This window comes from Notamacropus eugenii, chromosome 3, assembly GCF_028372415.1.
Source record: "Notamacropus eugenii isolate mMacEug1 chromosome 3, mMacEug1.pri_v2, whole genome shotgun sequence".
In the NCBI taxonomy this organism is placed as follows: Eukaryota; Metazoa; Chordata; class Mammalia; order Diprotodontia; family Macropodidae; genus Notamacropus; species Notamacropus eugenii.
Window position 1 is genome coordinate 198,769,880 of NC_092874.1, and position 18,250 is coordinate 198,788,129.

At 39.3% G+C, this 18,250-nt stretch overlaps 1 protein-coding gene across 2 annotated transcripts in view; it reads left to right on the top strand.

Moving 5' to 3' along the window:
• The first annotated feature begins 5,609 nt into the window (after positions 1 to 5,609).
• Positions 5,610 to 18,250, top strand: part of LRP6 (LDL receptor related protein 6) — a 143,536-nt gene continuing 130,895 nt past the window's right edge. For both annotated transcript variants that reach the window (XM_072653926.1, XM_072653927.1), the window contains exon 1: positions 5,610 to 5,728. In XM_072653926.1, the coding sequence (XP_072510027.1) occupies positions 5,674 to 5,728 (55 nt within the window). In that variant the 5' untranslated portion in view covers positions 5,610 to 5,673. The remainder of the gene's footprint in view (positions 5,729 to 18,250) is intronic.

The window sequence follows — 18,250 nt, forward strand, 5'->3', positions numbered from 1 at the left end:
ACACACACACACACACACACACACACACACACACGCATGAAAAGGACCTATATATACAAAAATATTTATAGCAGCTCTTTTCTGGGGGCAAAGAATTACAAATTGATGGGATGCCCATCAATTGAGGAATGGCTAAACAAGCTGTGGTATGGGATTATGATGGAATACTTTTGTACTATAAGAAATGATGAGCAGGATACTCTCAGAAAAACCTGGAAAGAAGACTTGCATGGGTTGATGTCAAGTGAAATGTACTGTGTATAAAATAACAACAATATTGTAAGCTGTGAATGACTTAGTTATTTTAAGCAATTCAATGATCCAAGACAACTCTAAAGGACGTATGAGGGGCAGCTAGGTGGTGCAGTGGATAGAGCACCAGTGCAGGAGTCAGGAGGTCAAATCTCACCTCAGACACTTGACACTCACTAGCTGTGTGACCTTGGGCAAGTCACTTAACCCCAACTGCCTCATCCTGGGTCATCTCTAGTCATCCTGATGAATATCTGGCCACTGGATTCAGACGGCTCTGGAGGAGAAGTGAGGCTGGTGACCTACACAACTCTCCTTCACTCAAAATAAAGTCAAGTGCAAGTTGTCATCATTTCTCTGATGGGATGGTCTTCTTTGGCAATGAAGGACAAACACACACACACACACACACACACACACACACACACACACATATAAAGGACTTATGATGAAAAAAATGCTATCCATCCCCAGAGAAAGAACTGATATTGTCTGAATACAGATTGAAGAATACTTTTTAAACTTTATTTTTTTTTTAGGTTTTTTTGGTCTATATTTCCTTTCACAACATAACTATTATGGATATGTTTTGCATATCTACACATGTATAAGCTATAGTGAATTGCTTGCCTTCTCAATGGGAGCAAACAGTGAGGAGAGAGGAAAAAGAGAATGTAGAACTCAAAGTTTAAAAAAAAACGAATGTTAAAAGTTGTTTTTACATGTATCTGGGGAAAATAAAATACCAAATAAAATTTAAAAATAGTATTTAAAAAGGTTTCTACTAATTTCACCAGCATAGATACCAATAGCTGGGTAGAGGTCCATAAAGAGAACAGTCATTCAACAGTGGGAGTTTCTGGCCTGGAGAAGAAAATTCAGCCCCCCACCTGGGCTATGGAATTTCTAACAACTTTCCCTATATTTTCAAGCAGCTGTAGCTTTTTCACCATTTAAACCAGAAGAGAGACAAAATATTCTCTCTTGCCTCTGTTCTGAAACCCTTGTTTTAGTATATTTGCACATTACAATTGATTGAAGGAACAAAGGACAGAAATGAGAGAGAAGCTGGAAATTCAGCTCACAATGATTAATATTTAGCATATAGAAATGGGAGCATGTTTTCATGGCTTTGGCATGGGTTTTTTGAGACATTTTTATATGTATATTTCTACAGCCAATGGTAACAAATAGGAAAAAAGAATTTAATATGACAATTCTTGATTCTGCTGAGGTAGTCTCCAAATTTTAAAGCTTGCTCTACTGGTGCAGCAAATAAGTTAACATTTATTCAGGGCTCTTTTTAGTATTTCAAATACTAGGATGTCTAGCATCTATTAAGTTGAATAGCAGGGAAATACAAAGTACTAGAAAATCATTACACCTGCTTAAAGGGAACTGGGGTTTAGTATTTAGGAACTGAAGAAAGCCAAGCTTCTTTAGTACCCAAAGATCTCTCTGATCAGGCTAGAACATATATTGAGGAAATGAGGGGTGTACAGAAAGCATTTCCCTTGAATTCTCTCACGTTCTAATTTCTGAAGAATAAGCAATCTGAGAGGAGAGGACAGAGAGGTTGTCTTGCTCAAATTCAAAAAGGTAGTAGGAGGTAGAGCTAGGGATTAAACCCAGGTCCTGTGCCTCCAAGTTAGTTGATCTTTCCACTGTATCACATCACTTTTCCGTCCTCCTGAGTCTTCTCTAGGCTAAATACACCCAGTTCCTTCATATAACATAGTCTCAAAGATTTTCATTATGCTGGTTGACTTTGGATACTCTCCACTTATCAATGTCCTTAAACTGTGGTACTCATAACTGAACTTGATATTTCAGATGAGAACAGAGTACAGTAGGCTTATGACCTCCTTATTCTTAGAGGATATGCCCAGGAACACTCTAGTTTTTTTGACTGCCACACTCCTGACTCACAGCCCACTAAAACTCAGATCTTTTTCAGAACAATGACTGTCTAACCATGTTTCCCCCATCTTGTACTTACAAAGGTTCCTTTTTTCCCTATCCATGTAAGACTTTACATTTATTCCAACTGAATTTCATTTGATTAGATTCAGCCACTTCAAGATCATTTCCATCCCTAATACTATCATAAAGTGCCAGCTGTCACTTTATGCTTTTTGTTATCGGCAAATTCATTGAACATGCAATTTATACCTTTATCAAAGTCATTCATAAACATGTAGAACAGAATGGGACCAAGCATAGTTTCAATTGCCTTCAGCCATTGACAAATGGTGTATAAATCCTATCAGGATGACTGAGGAGCTTCTTCAATTTGATACAGCACTAGCAATGGCTCATACTTTATTATGTTATCAGGTAATTTAGGAAAGCTTTCCAGTTTTATTCAGGTCTCCTGATCTATGTTTTTACACCCTAATTCTGTAGGGGGATTTCTTGCTGAATCCAGTCCTCTTGGCCATTGAGGACTCTCAGCACAGTTGAACATAAATTGAACACTAAAGATGAAGTAGTACCTGAGATCCAATAAGAGCTTTCTGATTTTTTTAAGTAGCATTTATTTCTTTTTAATAATTTATTTATTTATTTTTAATTTTCAACATTCACCTCCATAAGATTTGGAGTTTTAAATTTTCTCCCTCTCCCCCTAATCCTCCATCTCCGAAGATGGTGTGCAATCTGATATGGGCTCTACTTATACATTCATATTAAACATATTTTCACTAGTCATGATATAAAGAAGAATTAGAACTAATGGGAGGAACCATGAGAAAGAAGAAACAAAACAAGCGAAGAGCAAATAGTGTGCTTGCATCTGCATTCAGTCTCCTAAGTTCTTTCTCTGGATGTGGGTAGCATTTTCCATATGAGTCTTTTGGAGTTATCTTAGATCCTTGTATTGCTGAGAAGAGCTAAGTCTTATCTAAGTCAGTCATCATACAATGTGGCTGTTACTGTGTACAATGTTCTTCAGGGGTCTGCTCATTTCACTCAGCATCAGTTCATATATGTCTTTCCAGGTTTTTCTGAAGTCTGCCTACTCATCATTTCTTATAGCACAATACTATTCCATTGCATTCATATACCACAGCTTGTTCAGCCATTCCCCAATTGACAGACATCCCCTGAGCTTTGTTTTTTTAAGCCTACAGTGGTATTCAGCATCCTCCATACACTGATCTTTCAAACTATTGAAATTGTCAGGTAAAGCCTGATTCTATGACAAAGTTGAATTTTAACTGAAGTCCATGAACTTCTTTCTCCAATATTTTTTTATAGCTATTTTAATAATATGTTTCCTTTATAATACTATGTTATTTTATTTTATGTATTTAATTATTCTGATGAATCCACAGGCTTCAGCACACTTTCCTTTCCAAGAATGCCTATTTCTATTAGGGTGGAACCAATGGCCATATTTTACAAAATTACAACTTCGAAGACTGCAAATTCCAACAAGAATTTGAATACATATGTCTGAGGAAAGAGAGAAATTCAAGAAGAGACAGCCAGTGAAAACACCTCGTGTCCTGTGTGAGGAACAACCGTGGCTGGGAAGAGTAGGTGGAAGGTGGAGTGGAAAGTAAGGTTTGAAAAGGAGAAGGTCAGATTATGAAGGGCTTTGAATATCAATAAGAAAGATAAAGCAAAGGAGGGTCCATGACACACAAAAAGGTAAAGAACCCCTAACTTAAAGGAACTGGGGTGAAATTTTGCTCCAAAGTTCATTCTCCGTGTGGCCTCGGGGCAAGTCATTTATTATATTAGCACCTTAGTTTTCTCCTCGGTAAATCGAGAACTAGATGGCCTTCCAACTTCGGGTCTCCGATCCCTTCCCATGCCTTAGGAGTTTTCATCTTGGGAACCTTCTCAGGCAGTTTGAAGCTCCTCTCTAAGTGTGAGAAGCTGAACTCTAGGAGTATCTGAGTTTCTGGGAGCACAGGACAAAAAAATCCAGTGGAGTTTCCATTGCCTCGGTTCCCAGACACGACTCGAAAGCACCTTCAATGCGACCAGTTTTTCAGTCCTTTCTTCCTTTTGGAAAACGCTGAATCCAATTCTCAGCTGACCAGCCCCTCTGGAGGAGCTGGGGAAGCTTTCCCCGAGTGTGGTGTTAAAACCCAGATGGGGGGAGGCCGTGAAAGGCGGATTGGAAGTGGTTGTCACTCAATAAAAATTTGTAACGCACCTACTACGTGCCAGGCATGAACTGGGGTAAAAGTCAGTCCCTGCTGTCAAGGAGCGCACCGTCTAACGCCGGGAGTGAGGTGGCGAGCAATTATGTATCCACAAGGAACAGGCTGGATACATTGTACATAATCTCAGAAGGCAGGCATTAGATTGCGTCACCGCCGGGCTCCCTTCCTCCGTCTCGTCCAGACCCCGCGACTCCCGGGATCCGCAAAGTTCACCTGCAAGGAGCTGCAGCGGCACAAAGAAGCGAAGAGCTCAGCCTCCGCCGGGCTCCGAGCCCGGAGAAAGTAGTCCCGACCACGCCAGCGCCAAGGTTGTTCCGAGGGTCGCTTCACAGCCTCTTCTCCAAGAGCGCCGAGCCCGAGAGGGAGCAAGAAAAGAATCCCATCGGAATGCGACAATGGCTTGTCCTTTTCTCCTCCTCCCCACCCCCACCCTCACCTCTCCGGCAGCAGAATTAGAAAAACAACAGTAACCACAAAACAACAAAAACCTCTTCTCTTCTTTGCCCACAAGGTGGGCTTTCTGCCTGGGGAGAGACCCAAAGAAATCTCTAGTGGTCCCAAAGCTCGCCAGCTGATTCCTTCCCGCCCCCTCGTTTGCATAGCTGAATAGGAATGGATGTCGGCCGAGGGGAGGCTCCCAGGGAGCTGGGGGAGAGGGGGAGGAGAGAAGGAGGCTGACTGGGAGCATTGAGAAAGGAGGAGGAGAGAAGGGGAGGGGGCCGGGAGGGGAGAAAGAGAAAGGCAGAGGAGGGGGAGGGCCGGGGAGCGCAGGAGAGAGCGAGCGCGGCCCGGGCCGGGCGCGGGGCTCCTTCTGCCTGTGTATCCTTGCGCCGCCGCCGCCGCCGCCGCCGCCGCCGCGCTGGGAGGAGGCGGAGGCTGAATGAGGAGCTGCGTGGAGCCCGCGGAGGAGCCGCCGCTGCCGCAGGGGGAGCGGGCTGGAGAATGGAACGAGACGCTGGCCGCCGCCGCCGCCGCCGGGGCACCCCCGAGGGAGAAGTAGCGCTGTAGAGCGGACGGCGAAGGCGGCTCCCGGGAGCGGAGCGGAGCGGGAGAGAGAGACGCAGAGAAGGGGCAGCGAGCGAGGGCCGGCGCCCGATTCTTTCTTCTCTTTCGGCCGAGCTCGGGCAGCATGACCGTGCGGGGCGGCCGCGGCGGCCCCGGCTCCTCTCCGCCGCCTCCCCCTCCTCGGGCTGCCTTGAGCCGGTGAGAGGAGAGAGAAAGCGAGGAGGCGGAGGAGGGGAAGATGGGGGCCGTCCTGAGGAGCCTCTTGGCCTGCAGCTTCTGCGTCCTCCTGAGAGGTGAGCTCCCAGTGGAGGGTGAGGAAAGACCGGGCGCGGGGGGAAGGGGGGCACGCCGCGACGCCCGAGTTAAGGAGATTTATCGTTTTTTGTTTGTGTGCCTCTTGTGTGTTGGGGGCTGGAGGGAGGGGGAGGGGCAGGGGAGGCGAGCCAGGGGGGAGAAGAGGCGAGAGGCCGGGCCTGGCTGCGGGAGAAGGAGGAGAGAAAGGGGCCCAGGAGAAGGGGCTGCAGCCTTTGGTTCAGGAGTGACACAATGCAGGCTAGCCCTTTGGGGGCTTTCTCCACCTGGACTCCAGGGGTCGGGGTCCCTCGTTCGGGGGAATCCCTGCCCGGATCTTTCCTGGCCGTGTGTCGCTCGGTGTGTGTGAGCATGTGTACCCGTGTGTTGGGGCAGCGAGGTTGAAGGGGGAATAATCATCCTAGAGGAGAGATTTCTTTGTGTTCGTTTTTTACTTTTGGAAAGTTTGAATACTAGGTGCAAGGGCTTCCTCTTCTTCCCCACCTCACTCCTATTTATTGGGGGAGAGCGTTCTAGAGTCCTCATAATTATTTTGTGCAACCTTTGTTACGATTGATAAATTAACTCCTCTTTGGGGATATAGCAGCCCTGGATGAGGACACACTTGGAAAGTAGTCGTGGTGTTCTGGCCCGGGAAGTTTTCTAATCTTTGGTTAGGAATCCATTGGATAGGTTTCCTATTTTGCCCTTGGCTAGTTCTGAGCATGCAGGTATACTAGTTGGCATCCAGTGGGAAAGTCATCCTTATGGAACAGGAACTTGAGCTAACATTTCATAGGCTCATTTGTGGAGCACCCACTGAGTGCTTGATTTGTTGTTGGATGTCAGGAACTCTCTTAGATTCTTTGCCCTTAAAATAACTAATATTCCACGATTCTTTGGTATTTTGAACTGTTCTCTGAAGTTGACACATGCTTTGTGGTTTTTTATCAGCCCTCCCTAGACGTCCTTTGCAAGATATTCACTATCCTTTTTAAAAATTAACAATGAAATAGTGATATTTCTGATGTCATTTAGCTGATAAGTTTAAGTGCTGATATTATGGTTTAGATCTTCAGTTTTTATTACTATTCTTGTTTGCACATGACCCAATTTTTTTCAGACTTCAAGCCTTCTGCCCCATGCACATTTACAGGGGTAGTATAACAACATAAAATTTAAATGCTAGTAAAATAAGTTCATTCTAAACTTACTGAATTTTCATGGAACATAAAGATAGATAATGTGTTATGAATTTAACTGGGAATTTCTACTTGCAGAAATTTATTTGGAGGGAATAGTGAAAATATGTTGGATAGATAAACATTCTTTGTTTATCTTGTATCGTACTATTATTTAACTTAATAATTATAACTCAGACACATTTGCTTCTTCAAATGTAAGTTGTAGGAGGGCAGGGACCAATTAACAAGATGACCCTAGAAGTTGGTGATGTACTGACTATGAGATGTTTGCTTAGATTGATTTTACTTTTTTGTTCTTGTTGTTTATTGAAACAGAAGAATTTTGGTGCATCCAGAAGTAGTTATCTTTTTTTGACTTAAATCTCTTTTCTGTTTTGACAGAGGTTTATAGTTAATCTGAAGTCCCATTTGTGATTTCATTGGGTTTAGGGAACTTCTGATTTGGAAACTGTCCATCCATGCCTATCTGCAACCTCTGTAATTTACAATTGGTGCCCTAGTGCCTGGGGCAGTAAGTGACTTGCCCATGTTCACCAGCTGTTATGTGTCAATACTTTTATGAAGGCCTTCCTAACTACATGGCCTTCTGTCCCTGTTATATCTTTTTTTGTGTGTTTTCTTTAGGCTTAGTTTCATCAGTGTAGCATAATACTGATTTTGTTTTTTTATACCAAAATTGTATTTTGGTATATCTATATAGTTATTATTTAATTATTTATCCATTCATCCTTATTTTATTTGCTCTCTTGCCCCAAGACTTCTATCTTGATCCTCTGGGCCATAGTCACTTATTCACAATATCTAACCTTAGAATTCAAATTTAAAAATATATATATATATTTATATATATGATCAGTCTCTGTTTACCTGTTTGCATCTAAGGAACTATGATGCTAGTGATCCTGATTCCCAGCCAGGTTTTATTTCTAGCCCTATTTGGGGAGAGGGAACTGGCTGAAAAGTGGAGAGGATTTTTGCTGCCCCATAGCCAAGTTTTGTGACAGGGACTCTTTCTATGTCACACCGTTTTTTGCTGTTTGTATTAATGCTTTCCTTCAGTGGGTGGGAAGAATTAGAGATGAAAGATGTTATTTTTTTTCTTACAGCTTGATTTGCCAAGTGAGGAAACGGTTTCAGAGAGGTTAAATGACCCTTAAAGGTGAATAGCTTGTAACTGGGATCTTAAATACTACATCATGCCACCTCCCAGAGTATTGACTGTAGTGGGAAAATTTCTTTTAGTGCTCTATTGGTGTATGTTTATCCTGTTTCATGAAGATTAAACATACCCTACATGCAGAAACATTTCCGATCAGAGTATTGAATACTCTCTAATTTGGTTAATGTATAGATGGCAACTAACCGAAACAAATTCTTTACTCATCCTGAATGACAGTCTATGCTTAAATAAAAATGATTTATAGGTGGAAGGATAGTGATGGATATGACCAAGTTCATTTTAATAGAAGAAAAAGTTTGATTCATGAATTACAGAAGTGACTCTCTAGAACAGATTTGTTCCTTAAAATCAAATATTAATTTGGCTTGAGAATAAAATTACTGGCCAAGTTTTTCTTTCACATTAGTATCCAGATGAGAGGCTGTAAAACTTTAGGTTTTAGTATTTTGTTTTGTTTTGGAGGAGGGAGGGAGAGAAAAAATTTTTATTCTTGTCTTTTGTTTTTAAATCAGTGTTCATGTAGTTTTCTTCCAGTTCTCTCTTCTTCTCTCTCTCTCCCCTGCCCCACACTTACCCCTCACTGAGTCCCCTTCTAAGAAAAACAGTGAAGCAAAAACTAGGGGGTGGGATGGAGTATATTTCATTTGTTCTTTGAGAACAAGCTTGCATATTAAAATTATTCTAGCATCTTGTTAGCTTGAATATAACTGCAGACTTTTATTGGTCAAATTTTCAAAGTTGGGTTTATTCATAGTTTAGACTAAAGAACTGTGCTTTACTGCTTAATTTTTTTCCCCAGTTAACAAGCATTTATTTTGTTTCCCATTCCCCCTCCCATTAAAACAACAACAGAATGAAAATCTTACTCTTGTGGCAAATATAGTCAAGCAAAACCAGTTCCCAGTACTTTTCATTAGTGTTTGTAACAATTTTTTTTTTTTTGTCGGGATCTGACCCGTTGTATCGCAAGTTGTAGATTGTGGGGTCATGTTTAAATGCAGTAAGAACATCAGTTATTTTCATTACAGTAAGCTTGCTTTGCTTTTAGTGTATAGTATCAGTGTTGAAAGTTAGCTTTAAAAAAAATTTTTGGAATAAACACCCTGAAGGGGAGACCAAGAGAGTAAAAATGAGATTTTTAATTTGGAAACTAACTTTGAAGATCATTATATTAAAACAATGATCAGCAAATAAGTAGATGTGTGTATGAATATAGATAAAATAAGTAAATGTTTGAGTTTGAACAGTGATTTTAATTTATTAAATTTTTTTCAGGGAGTTGTATTATTTACACACAACAAACTTGTATATGTAGAAAAGTGTTGAACTGACAGAATTACTCTTGCCTAATGGTTGGGCACACACATGCACACACACATGCACACACACATACACACACACAGTGTTAGTATCTTGTATTTGTCACTGTGATTTCATTAGCATAGGGAACTTTCCAATGAGGAAACTTTCTTTACTTTATGTCTGTAATTATTCAGTAATTTACAGTCTTAGTGACTTGACTAGGACATTGAGAGATTAAGCTTGTATACATCAGAGTTGGGACTGGACCCCTGACTGAAATCCTGGAACACTATCTGCTTGTCTTACCTTAGCTCTTATGTCCTTATATCTATATATATGTATGTCACCATTTTTTATCCTGTGATATTTAGTGTAAATGATTTTGAAAAGCTGTCAAATCAGTGAAAGAGGAGAATAAGGTATTTTCCTCCTTGCAAAATTAATGCACCTTTAGAATCACTTTATAGATTGTTTCTGAAATGTTTAAAAAGTGAAAAACTTACTTTAATCTATCATTCTTTTGCTTTTTGCTCAGCTTATTATTTTGGAGGGGGGGACCCTGTCAATCATCCCCCATTCCACCCATACTTTTTCTTTCCTCAGTACCTTAAGTATTTTCATACCAATAAATGGCATAAGGAATCAGGAATAAGAATGAAAAATAGTAGCATCTTCATGTGTTGTTTTTGGTGAAAAGCAATGGTACTGGTTAATATGATTCTACTAGCTCAAATGAAGTATACTCTTTTTTTTTTTTAGATGAATATATTGCTTAGAAGGGTCATGAATGGTCATAGGATCATATATCTGTCAGTGACTGGAAAGGACATTTCTTTTTATAGATGAGGGGAAATGATTTGCCCAAGGTCTTGCAGCTGGGATTTGAACTGGGATGTGATCACAAGTTTAGTACTATTTGGAACTAATTTTGAGAAAAGAATTGGTTTGAGAGGAGAAGAAATGTGAAGTCACATGACATGTTAACAGGAAATATGCAGCTTGATTTTTTTGTATTCTAGTAATGGTACAGATGACTGAATATATGAATAAGTTATGAATTTATAAATATTATTGAACATTTTCTTAATATCACAAATTAAGTTTAGAAAACAGACTTATTTCAATGGATCTATCACCTAATTGATATAGGTATTCTTTATAACTATGGTAAAGCTTGCAACCTATTCATATATTCTCTTGTGCTATTCTTATCTATGAATTCCTATGAATCCTCTGCAAATCCACCTAATGTTCTAGGGATTTTATGCTGGACTGTTGATATTGGGTGGATACATGACCATCTTCTTCTCTGGGCATGTATCTTTTTGGTGATACCTTTTTATTGCTGTTCCTTTGCAGTTTTTCCTCAGTGACACTTTGTTACTTACTCATATTCACCTTCCATTGCCTTTTGGGTTGCTGCCACTTTGATTATTGGAAGACTGTAGTATTCTGTGAACAGCAGAATGTTGATGTTAAAAAGATGAGCCTTTGTTTCAGGGAAAACCTCAAGTTTAAAAGCACTGTACAGTTTCCAAAATGCTATTACAGACTATTCTTTTCTTCCTGTTTAATTCTGGGTCCAGTTCATTATCCATCTACAGTGCCTAGTCAAGACATACATATATATACTTGTAGAGTTACTGTGGGCTCTCTGACTATCTGGACAATAGGCATTTTTCATCCACTTGGTATTTTCTGTGCAGACAGGCAAAACTCCCATGATTATAGGTGTCATTTAGAAGGTGTTGCCATCTTCTAGGGCTTGAGGTATTGTAATTTACCAACAAGAATTATTTGGAAAATCTTACATTTAAAGAGAATACTTTTTAAGTTTGGATTTTGTACCGGACATTCTTCAGAACCATGACAAACACTTTTAGTAAGTAGGTCCCTCTGTTTTATTCTTAGTTGATATTAATAATAGAAGATTGAGAAAAAATTAATTTTGTTACTATTTAAGTAATCTTAAATCAGTTTAACACATGCATGGGAGGAGAGCCTTCAATGTGGCATATTGCTTTGCTGAATCAAATGCTTTTTTATAGTCAACAAATAACACAGTGAAATGTTGTATTCTTTGCACCTTTTAATCACTTGTGATTGTAAAATTGTGGTTTGCTATAGAATATCATTTCTAAAAGCCTGATTGTTCTATTCTTGTACCTTTTGTCAGTCAGTTGATAAGCATTTGTTAAGCACCTACTATGTACCAGACACTGTGCTAATTGCTGGATCAAAGATTCTTTTGCTGCATGTACATATTATTCTCATAAATTTAGTTTTTTTGTCTTTGGCATCTAGTTTAGTACCTGGCACATAGAATGTGCTTAATAAATGTTCCACTGATTGATAGGAAAATAGGCATATAGGCCAGTATTTATATTTTTAGCCTTTATTGGTAATAAAATCTGATTTTTTTCTCAGCATCTTTATCTTCCCTCTTTTCAAGATTTTTTTATATTTTTATTTTTTTAATTTAACACCTATGTAGCATATGTAGCAGAGCATCAAAATCTCCTTTTCATACCACTTGCTTTTTTAAAAGTATACAATAAATTCTGCATATTCTTTTTCTGAATATTTGTGAACTTCTGTTTTTTGTCTGTGCATTTTAAAACCTTTTTTTGTAATATTACTGTTCCTCTTCTCTCCATGTCCTCCTTCCCCTCTCCCATTAAAAGAACAACAACGACAACAACAAAATCTCCCAAAAACAAGAGGAGGAAAGAAAAAAATGCTTTTAACAAGCATAGACAAAAAACGAATCCACATAGTGGCCATGTATGTTTCTGTACCTTATGTCTTTCAGGAGGTGAGTAACATACTTCCTCAGGTTTTCTGGAGACATGATTGATCATTGTGTTGATCACAGTTTTTAAGTCTTCAAAGCTTTTTTTTCTTTTTGCAGTATCATTGTCCTTGTGTAAACTGTTCTCCTGGTTCTTTGCAATTACTTCTTCGTCAGCTTGAGATTCTTTGAGATCTTTTGTCGTTTTTTATGACGCAATAAGAAAAACATTATATACAATTTGTTTAGCCATATCCCGTTTAGCTAAGAAGCAGTCTAAGGTACAATCTTAGATTCTAGCTTTTTTCCTTTTCTTTATTCTTTCTTCCATTTTTTTATTTTTTCGGAGAGCAAATATCTATTTTCTTTTGGTCCTGTGTTTTCCCTTCAGTATTTTGGTGAGAATGAGGAGAGCTGAGAGAAAAAGAAAAAAAAGCTTTGAAGACTTAAAAACTGTGATCAACACAATGATCAATTTCTGAAAAATGTATCTCACTCTGTGTCCTGACCAGCATCTCTGTGTCAATGAGTGGGTGGTATGCTTCATTGCTGGTCCTCCAGGATTGTGGTTGGTTATTGTGGTTGGTTATTGCAGTTGTCAAGAGTTCTTAATCTTTCCTCATAATATGAATAATACATAATGTTTATATGGCACTTTATGTTTATCTCATTTTATCATCACAATAACCTTATTGGGTAGGTGCTATTATGACTTTCTTTTACCGATGGGAAACTGAGGCAGAAAGCCGAGGATCACATAGCTACTAAATGTAAGAGAGTAGTAAACTCACGTATTTTTGACTCAAGTCATGTGCTTTTTTTCTGCACTACACCATCATAGTTTGTCTTTACAGTGCTATTATTACATAAAGTATTCTCCTGGTTCTTCCCACAACTCTTCATCAGTTCATATAAATCTTTCCAGGTTTGTCTGAAACAATCCCTTACTTAATTTCTTATGGCATAATAGTATTCCATTACATATATACCATAATTTGTTGAGCCATTCCCCAATTTTTGGTAGCCTCTTAGTTTCTGATTTTTTGCCACCACACGCACAAAAGAGTTGCTCTATTATTTTTGTATATGAGAGTCTTTTTTCCTCTTTCTCTAATCATTGTACCCCTCTTTCCCCAATCCCTGCTCAGGAAGTTTGATTTGCTTTTGATTATTTTTTCCCCTTTATTATCATCCTTCTTAATGTCCTCCCACCCATCCTCCCACCCAACCCTGATTATTCTGTTGAGTTTGATATATTTCTGTATAATAAAATCTGTGGGCACAACCCTTCTTTGTCTATTTCAGTTAAGAATGGGGTTCATCTGATGCCCATTCTCCCTATTGCTTTCTCCGTTTTTGTATACTTTTCTTCTAACATATTCCAATTATGAGAAATACCATGTTTCACTCTCTTCTTTTTCTACTAAGTCTGTTCCTTTTACTATCCCTTTTCTTTCCCTTCACCACTGATTCACCTCCTTTTCTTACAATCTCCTCCCTACCCTTTGAGGGCATAGAGTTTGAAGAGACATTTGGTTCTTCTCTTCTGTAAAAATGTTAGCACTCCATCATCGTAGAGCACCTTGCAGTTGCTGAAGTGATTTTACCTTTCAGAGGACCTCTTTTCTCCTGTGTATGCATTTCAAAGTTCCTCCTCAGCTTTAGTCTTTTCATCAGAAAGCCTTTCATTCCGTTAAAGGTGTAGGATCATGTTCAGTTTTGTAAGGTAAGTTCTTAGTTGTGTGCCATGATCTCTCTCATTTTTAATAGAGCTTGTATGATTCCGACTGATTCTTTGGTGTTTGAACTGCTTCTTTCTAGTTGCTTCAAGAATTTTTATTCTTTGAACTGGAAAGTGTGGATTTTGATTATGATATTCCTGTGAATTTTCCTTTTTAGGTTTTTTTTTAAGGAGATGATTATTGTATTTTTTCTAGCTTCACTTTTTACCTCTGTTTCTAATAGATCTGAGCATTTTCCATTTGGAATTTCTTGAAATATAGTGTCCAATTTTTAAAAAACTTTGGTCTTTAAGCAGTCTGGTGATTCTTAAATTATTTCTTCTTGACCTGTTTTCCAGGTTAGTTTTTTATATATCTTATTTCCTTCTATTTTTTTCCCCTTGATTTTTGTTCTAATAGTTCTTTATGTCTCAGAGAATAATTGATTTCTGTTTGGCTTATTCTATTTTTCACAGTCAGTAACTTGGGTAAATTGATCACTTTTTCTTCTAATTCTTTTTTCCAGCTCTTTCCTGGAGCTTTTGTTAAATTTTTAAATTTCTTGCTTCTTGTAGATATTCAAATAGTCTTTGTGGAAAAATCTCTGTTTTCCTTTCAGTCAGTGCTTGTAGTTGTTATGGAGTTGCCATCTCCTTTTTTTTTGAGAATGTTCTAGATTTCCAGTATTATTAGATATTGGTTAGTGTTGTCAACCCCTGGGTAATGCTGGCCACCTAGACTTCTTTTATTGGCAGTTTCTAACTGCCCTTGTTTCTGAGCAGAGACAATCACAAGGACATTTCTTTGACCTTGTTTTTGTAACTTCTCAACACCTTCAACATTCCCTTCCTGAAGCTTGGCTGTTCTGTATATCCAGACTCTTTGCCGTCTCACTGTTTCCGATGACTAAGCCCTATGAGAATCCCCTTCAACCTTTCTTCCCTCTGCATCCCTTCTGAATAAGGCAGCCAGAATTGCAATTGCTCGACCCTGAATAAATGCCTCACTTTATTTACTGATTACCAAGTTGGTCTGAGTTTTTCCAGGTTGACAATGTCTCTACTTATTCCTCTGCCTTTACTTACTAAATTGACTTTTTTTCCTTTTTTAACCAGGCCCAGGCCCCTACACTCTTTCTGAGCTTTGAGTATGGTAGTTGACCCTCTTTAGTCTTGCATTGGGTCCTTTAGGTTCTTGTACTGCCCTCCCCCTCTTGGAGTTAGGACCCCCTTGGATCTTTGAGATCCAGATTCTTGTTATCTTCAGGGCCTTCTGTGGCATCTAAGAATGGAGTGTTAGAGACCTCACAGCCCTTGGGCCTGGGATGTCCGCATTTGAGTATTGAAGCACTGATCTGGTCATTACCTGGCTCTGCTCACTGGGGCTTCCACCCACCTCCTGCTTTCTTATCCCTTTGGTCTTTCTCTAGGGAACTCTCTGCTCTTGTTCCTTCCAAATACAGAGTTTTTCAGGCTACAAGTGTCTCTGGTCCTCATATGGAGAGGCTACCCTGTGGTGACTTTGCTGATGGCCCTTTTTCTTCTGCCCTTCTGTTTTTGGCTGACCTCTGCGGTTCAGGAGTCTGAGAATTCACTTTACTTTCCCACTAAATTTCTTGGTCATTATTCAGTTTGAAAACTTCAGAGTTCTGTGAGAGTGGATATGTGGGATCAGGGCAGTCTGACTTTCCTTCCAAATTGCCCTCAAAATTGTATTGTCTACTTTTATTCTTTCTTCCTGTGTACTAGGTCAGCTGCCATAAGCTTCCCCATGTAGCATAGCAAAGCTGTGGCACCTGCTGAGTTCTCTTGCAGTAAGAGCTGTTCGTCTTTCAAGTCTACTGGACTTTGTGTTGTCTTTAAGTGTGCACACATTCCATGTGCTGATGGTGAGTGGAATCATCTTTGCATACATTTTTGTACATTTTTTTGTGTTTTGACTGTAGAGTGAGATTACCCCCCTTGCAGTGATAATCAGGCCAGCGTTGGGTAAGCAGACAATTTTTAGGGCACCTTTTCTAGCCCCTTCCTCGTACCAGGAGGTGAGCAGTGCAATCCTTAAAAGACTGCTCAGATACCTGGGGGCTTCCAAATCCCATTGCTGCTTCCTGTGAGAAACAACCCTATTGCCTGGGTCACCTGTGTGCACGGTTGTGTGGCTCCCAGTGTGTCCACATCTCTTGCTTTGTCACTTATGTGCTGCCACAGGACTTTGAGATAAGTATAATGGTAAAATGGTGTGGGTGATATCTTTTGATTCATGCATAAATTGGATTTAAGTGAGGCAGCGTTGCACAAAGTCATTGTCTTACAGAATCAAGATGGCTGGTGATGGCTCTAGATGTAGTGGATGACCTTGGTGTCTTTGATGTCTAACCGAGCTCTAAGCATGCCACAGAGCCTGCTTCCACTGCCTTTGTGGCTGCTGAAACAAATTGTTCTCATTCACCCATTCCACCAGGGGAAGTCTTCACATGCACAGGGCAGAAGTTCACGTGGTAGTCAGAGGAAGAGATACAAAGGTCTCTCTCAAGAACTTTGGAATTGATTGTATGACATGAGAGACACTGGGACAGGACTGCTCAGCATGGCGTTCCCACATCAGAGAAGGTGTTGTGCTGTGTGTACAAAGCAGAATTGAAACAGCTTAAAGGAAACGCAGGATGTGCAAGTTTGGAATATCCACCCTAAATGTTCACATGGACTATTTTGTACCTGACCTGTGGTAGGGCATTATGAGCTTCTATTGGTCTGATCAGTCACAGTTGGACACATTAAAAGTTGACTTTACCATAGTGATGTCATTTTGGTCCCAAACAAGACTGTAGTGCTGGAGTTCATTGGTGGAGAAAATATTTTATGGTTGAGATCCTGATGGGTCTTTTCAATTTTTTTCTTATTAGTGGGCTTTGTAGTTTTGTCCTTAAATGGTATGTTTTGACTTCATTGAGTCTCTGTCTAATAAACATCTTGTCATCTTTTTTTTTTCTTTGTTGCTTCTTGTTTTTATGAGGTGATATTATTTATAATCTTTGGAACATTTTACAAATGAGTTTCTATTCTAAACTGTTGTTTCCCTTGACTGCAGCATCTCTCTACTTGGCAAAAAAGATAAAGTATGTGTTACCTGTGGTGGTTTTTAAGACTCTTTTAGTCTCTTGATGATTGATTTACCTCCATTAAATTTGCTTAGGAAATGATGATACTATGTTGGTCTGTTTTGTGCCTTTCCATTTTTTTTCAATTTTAGTAGCAGTAGTTAAGTGGTGTATCATTTTTATTTTTCTAACTTGGTATTTTTATGTTTTTTTTTTTTTTTTAACAAATTGAGAGTAGAATTATACACAGAGGATTCAGAAATGACTCACATAAGTAGCCATTCATTTCCTATACCCTAAAATAAAAATCAATTTTGTTTTTAATGGTAGTAATTGGTACTTCCCATGTCCAATATCTCCTGACTATATCTGAAAATATTCATGATATGGCCATGAGACTTCTTATAGATGGTGAACCTTTGGCATCTTTTGTTTCTTGCTTCTGTCAATTCTGCCTCTACTACTACTTGTCATTTTTGTTCCATTCTCTATTTCTGTTAGTTCCATGGTAGTATAAGTCCTCATTAGCACCTTCTTGAACTGTTTTGAGGTCTTTTTCAGTTCAACTTAGTTTTCCTTCTAGCCATCTTTCACGTCTTATCGGATGTGGTTCGTAGATGTGGTTATGTCATACCTCTGGTTAAAAATCTTCAGTTGTTTCCTATCGCCTCTTGAGTAAACTTAAAGTTCCTTTGGATCATAGAATAAATAATACATTGATTTAGTACTGGAAAGGACCTTAGATGCCATCTAGTCTAGCCCCCTTATTTTATGAGAAAACGGAGGTCCAGGAGGCTTTCATTACTTGCTACTTGCTCAGTGTAAGCATCTGACTGCAGAATCCTTACTCTGCATTGTACCAGGCTGCTTCTCTTCATGTTTTTTGCTTGGCATTCTTCCACAACTTACTGCTGTATTCTTTCCAACCTTATCTCATACTTTCCAGCCTTTCAGTACCCTTTTCTTTAGCAAATTTTACCACTCAGCTTCTCATACATACCCTGTTCTTTCCTTCCTTATGCCAGGAATCTCCTTCCCTAAATTTGGGATTTTTTCCATATTCAGATCCCACTTACAACATGCCTGCTCTAATCCTCCTTCTTGGTAATGAGTTTTTTACCTTCAGATTTCATTCACCACTTTCCTTCTTGCCTCTTATGCACTTTGCATTCATTGCTTTGAATCATACTTGTGTGTGTGCGTGTGTGTATGCATGTGTATATATGGA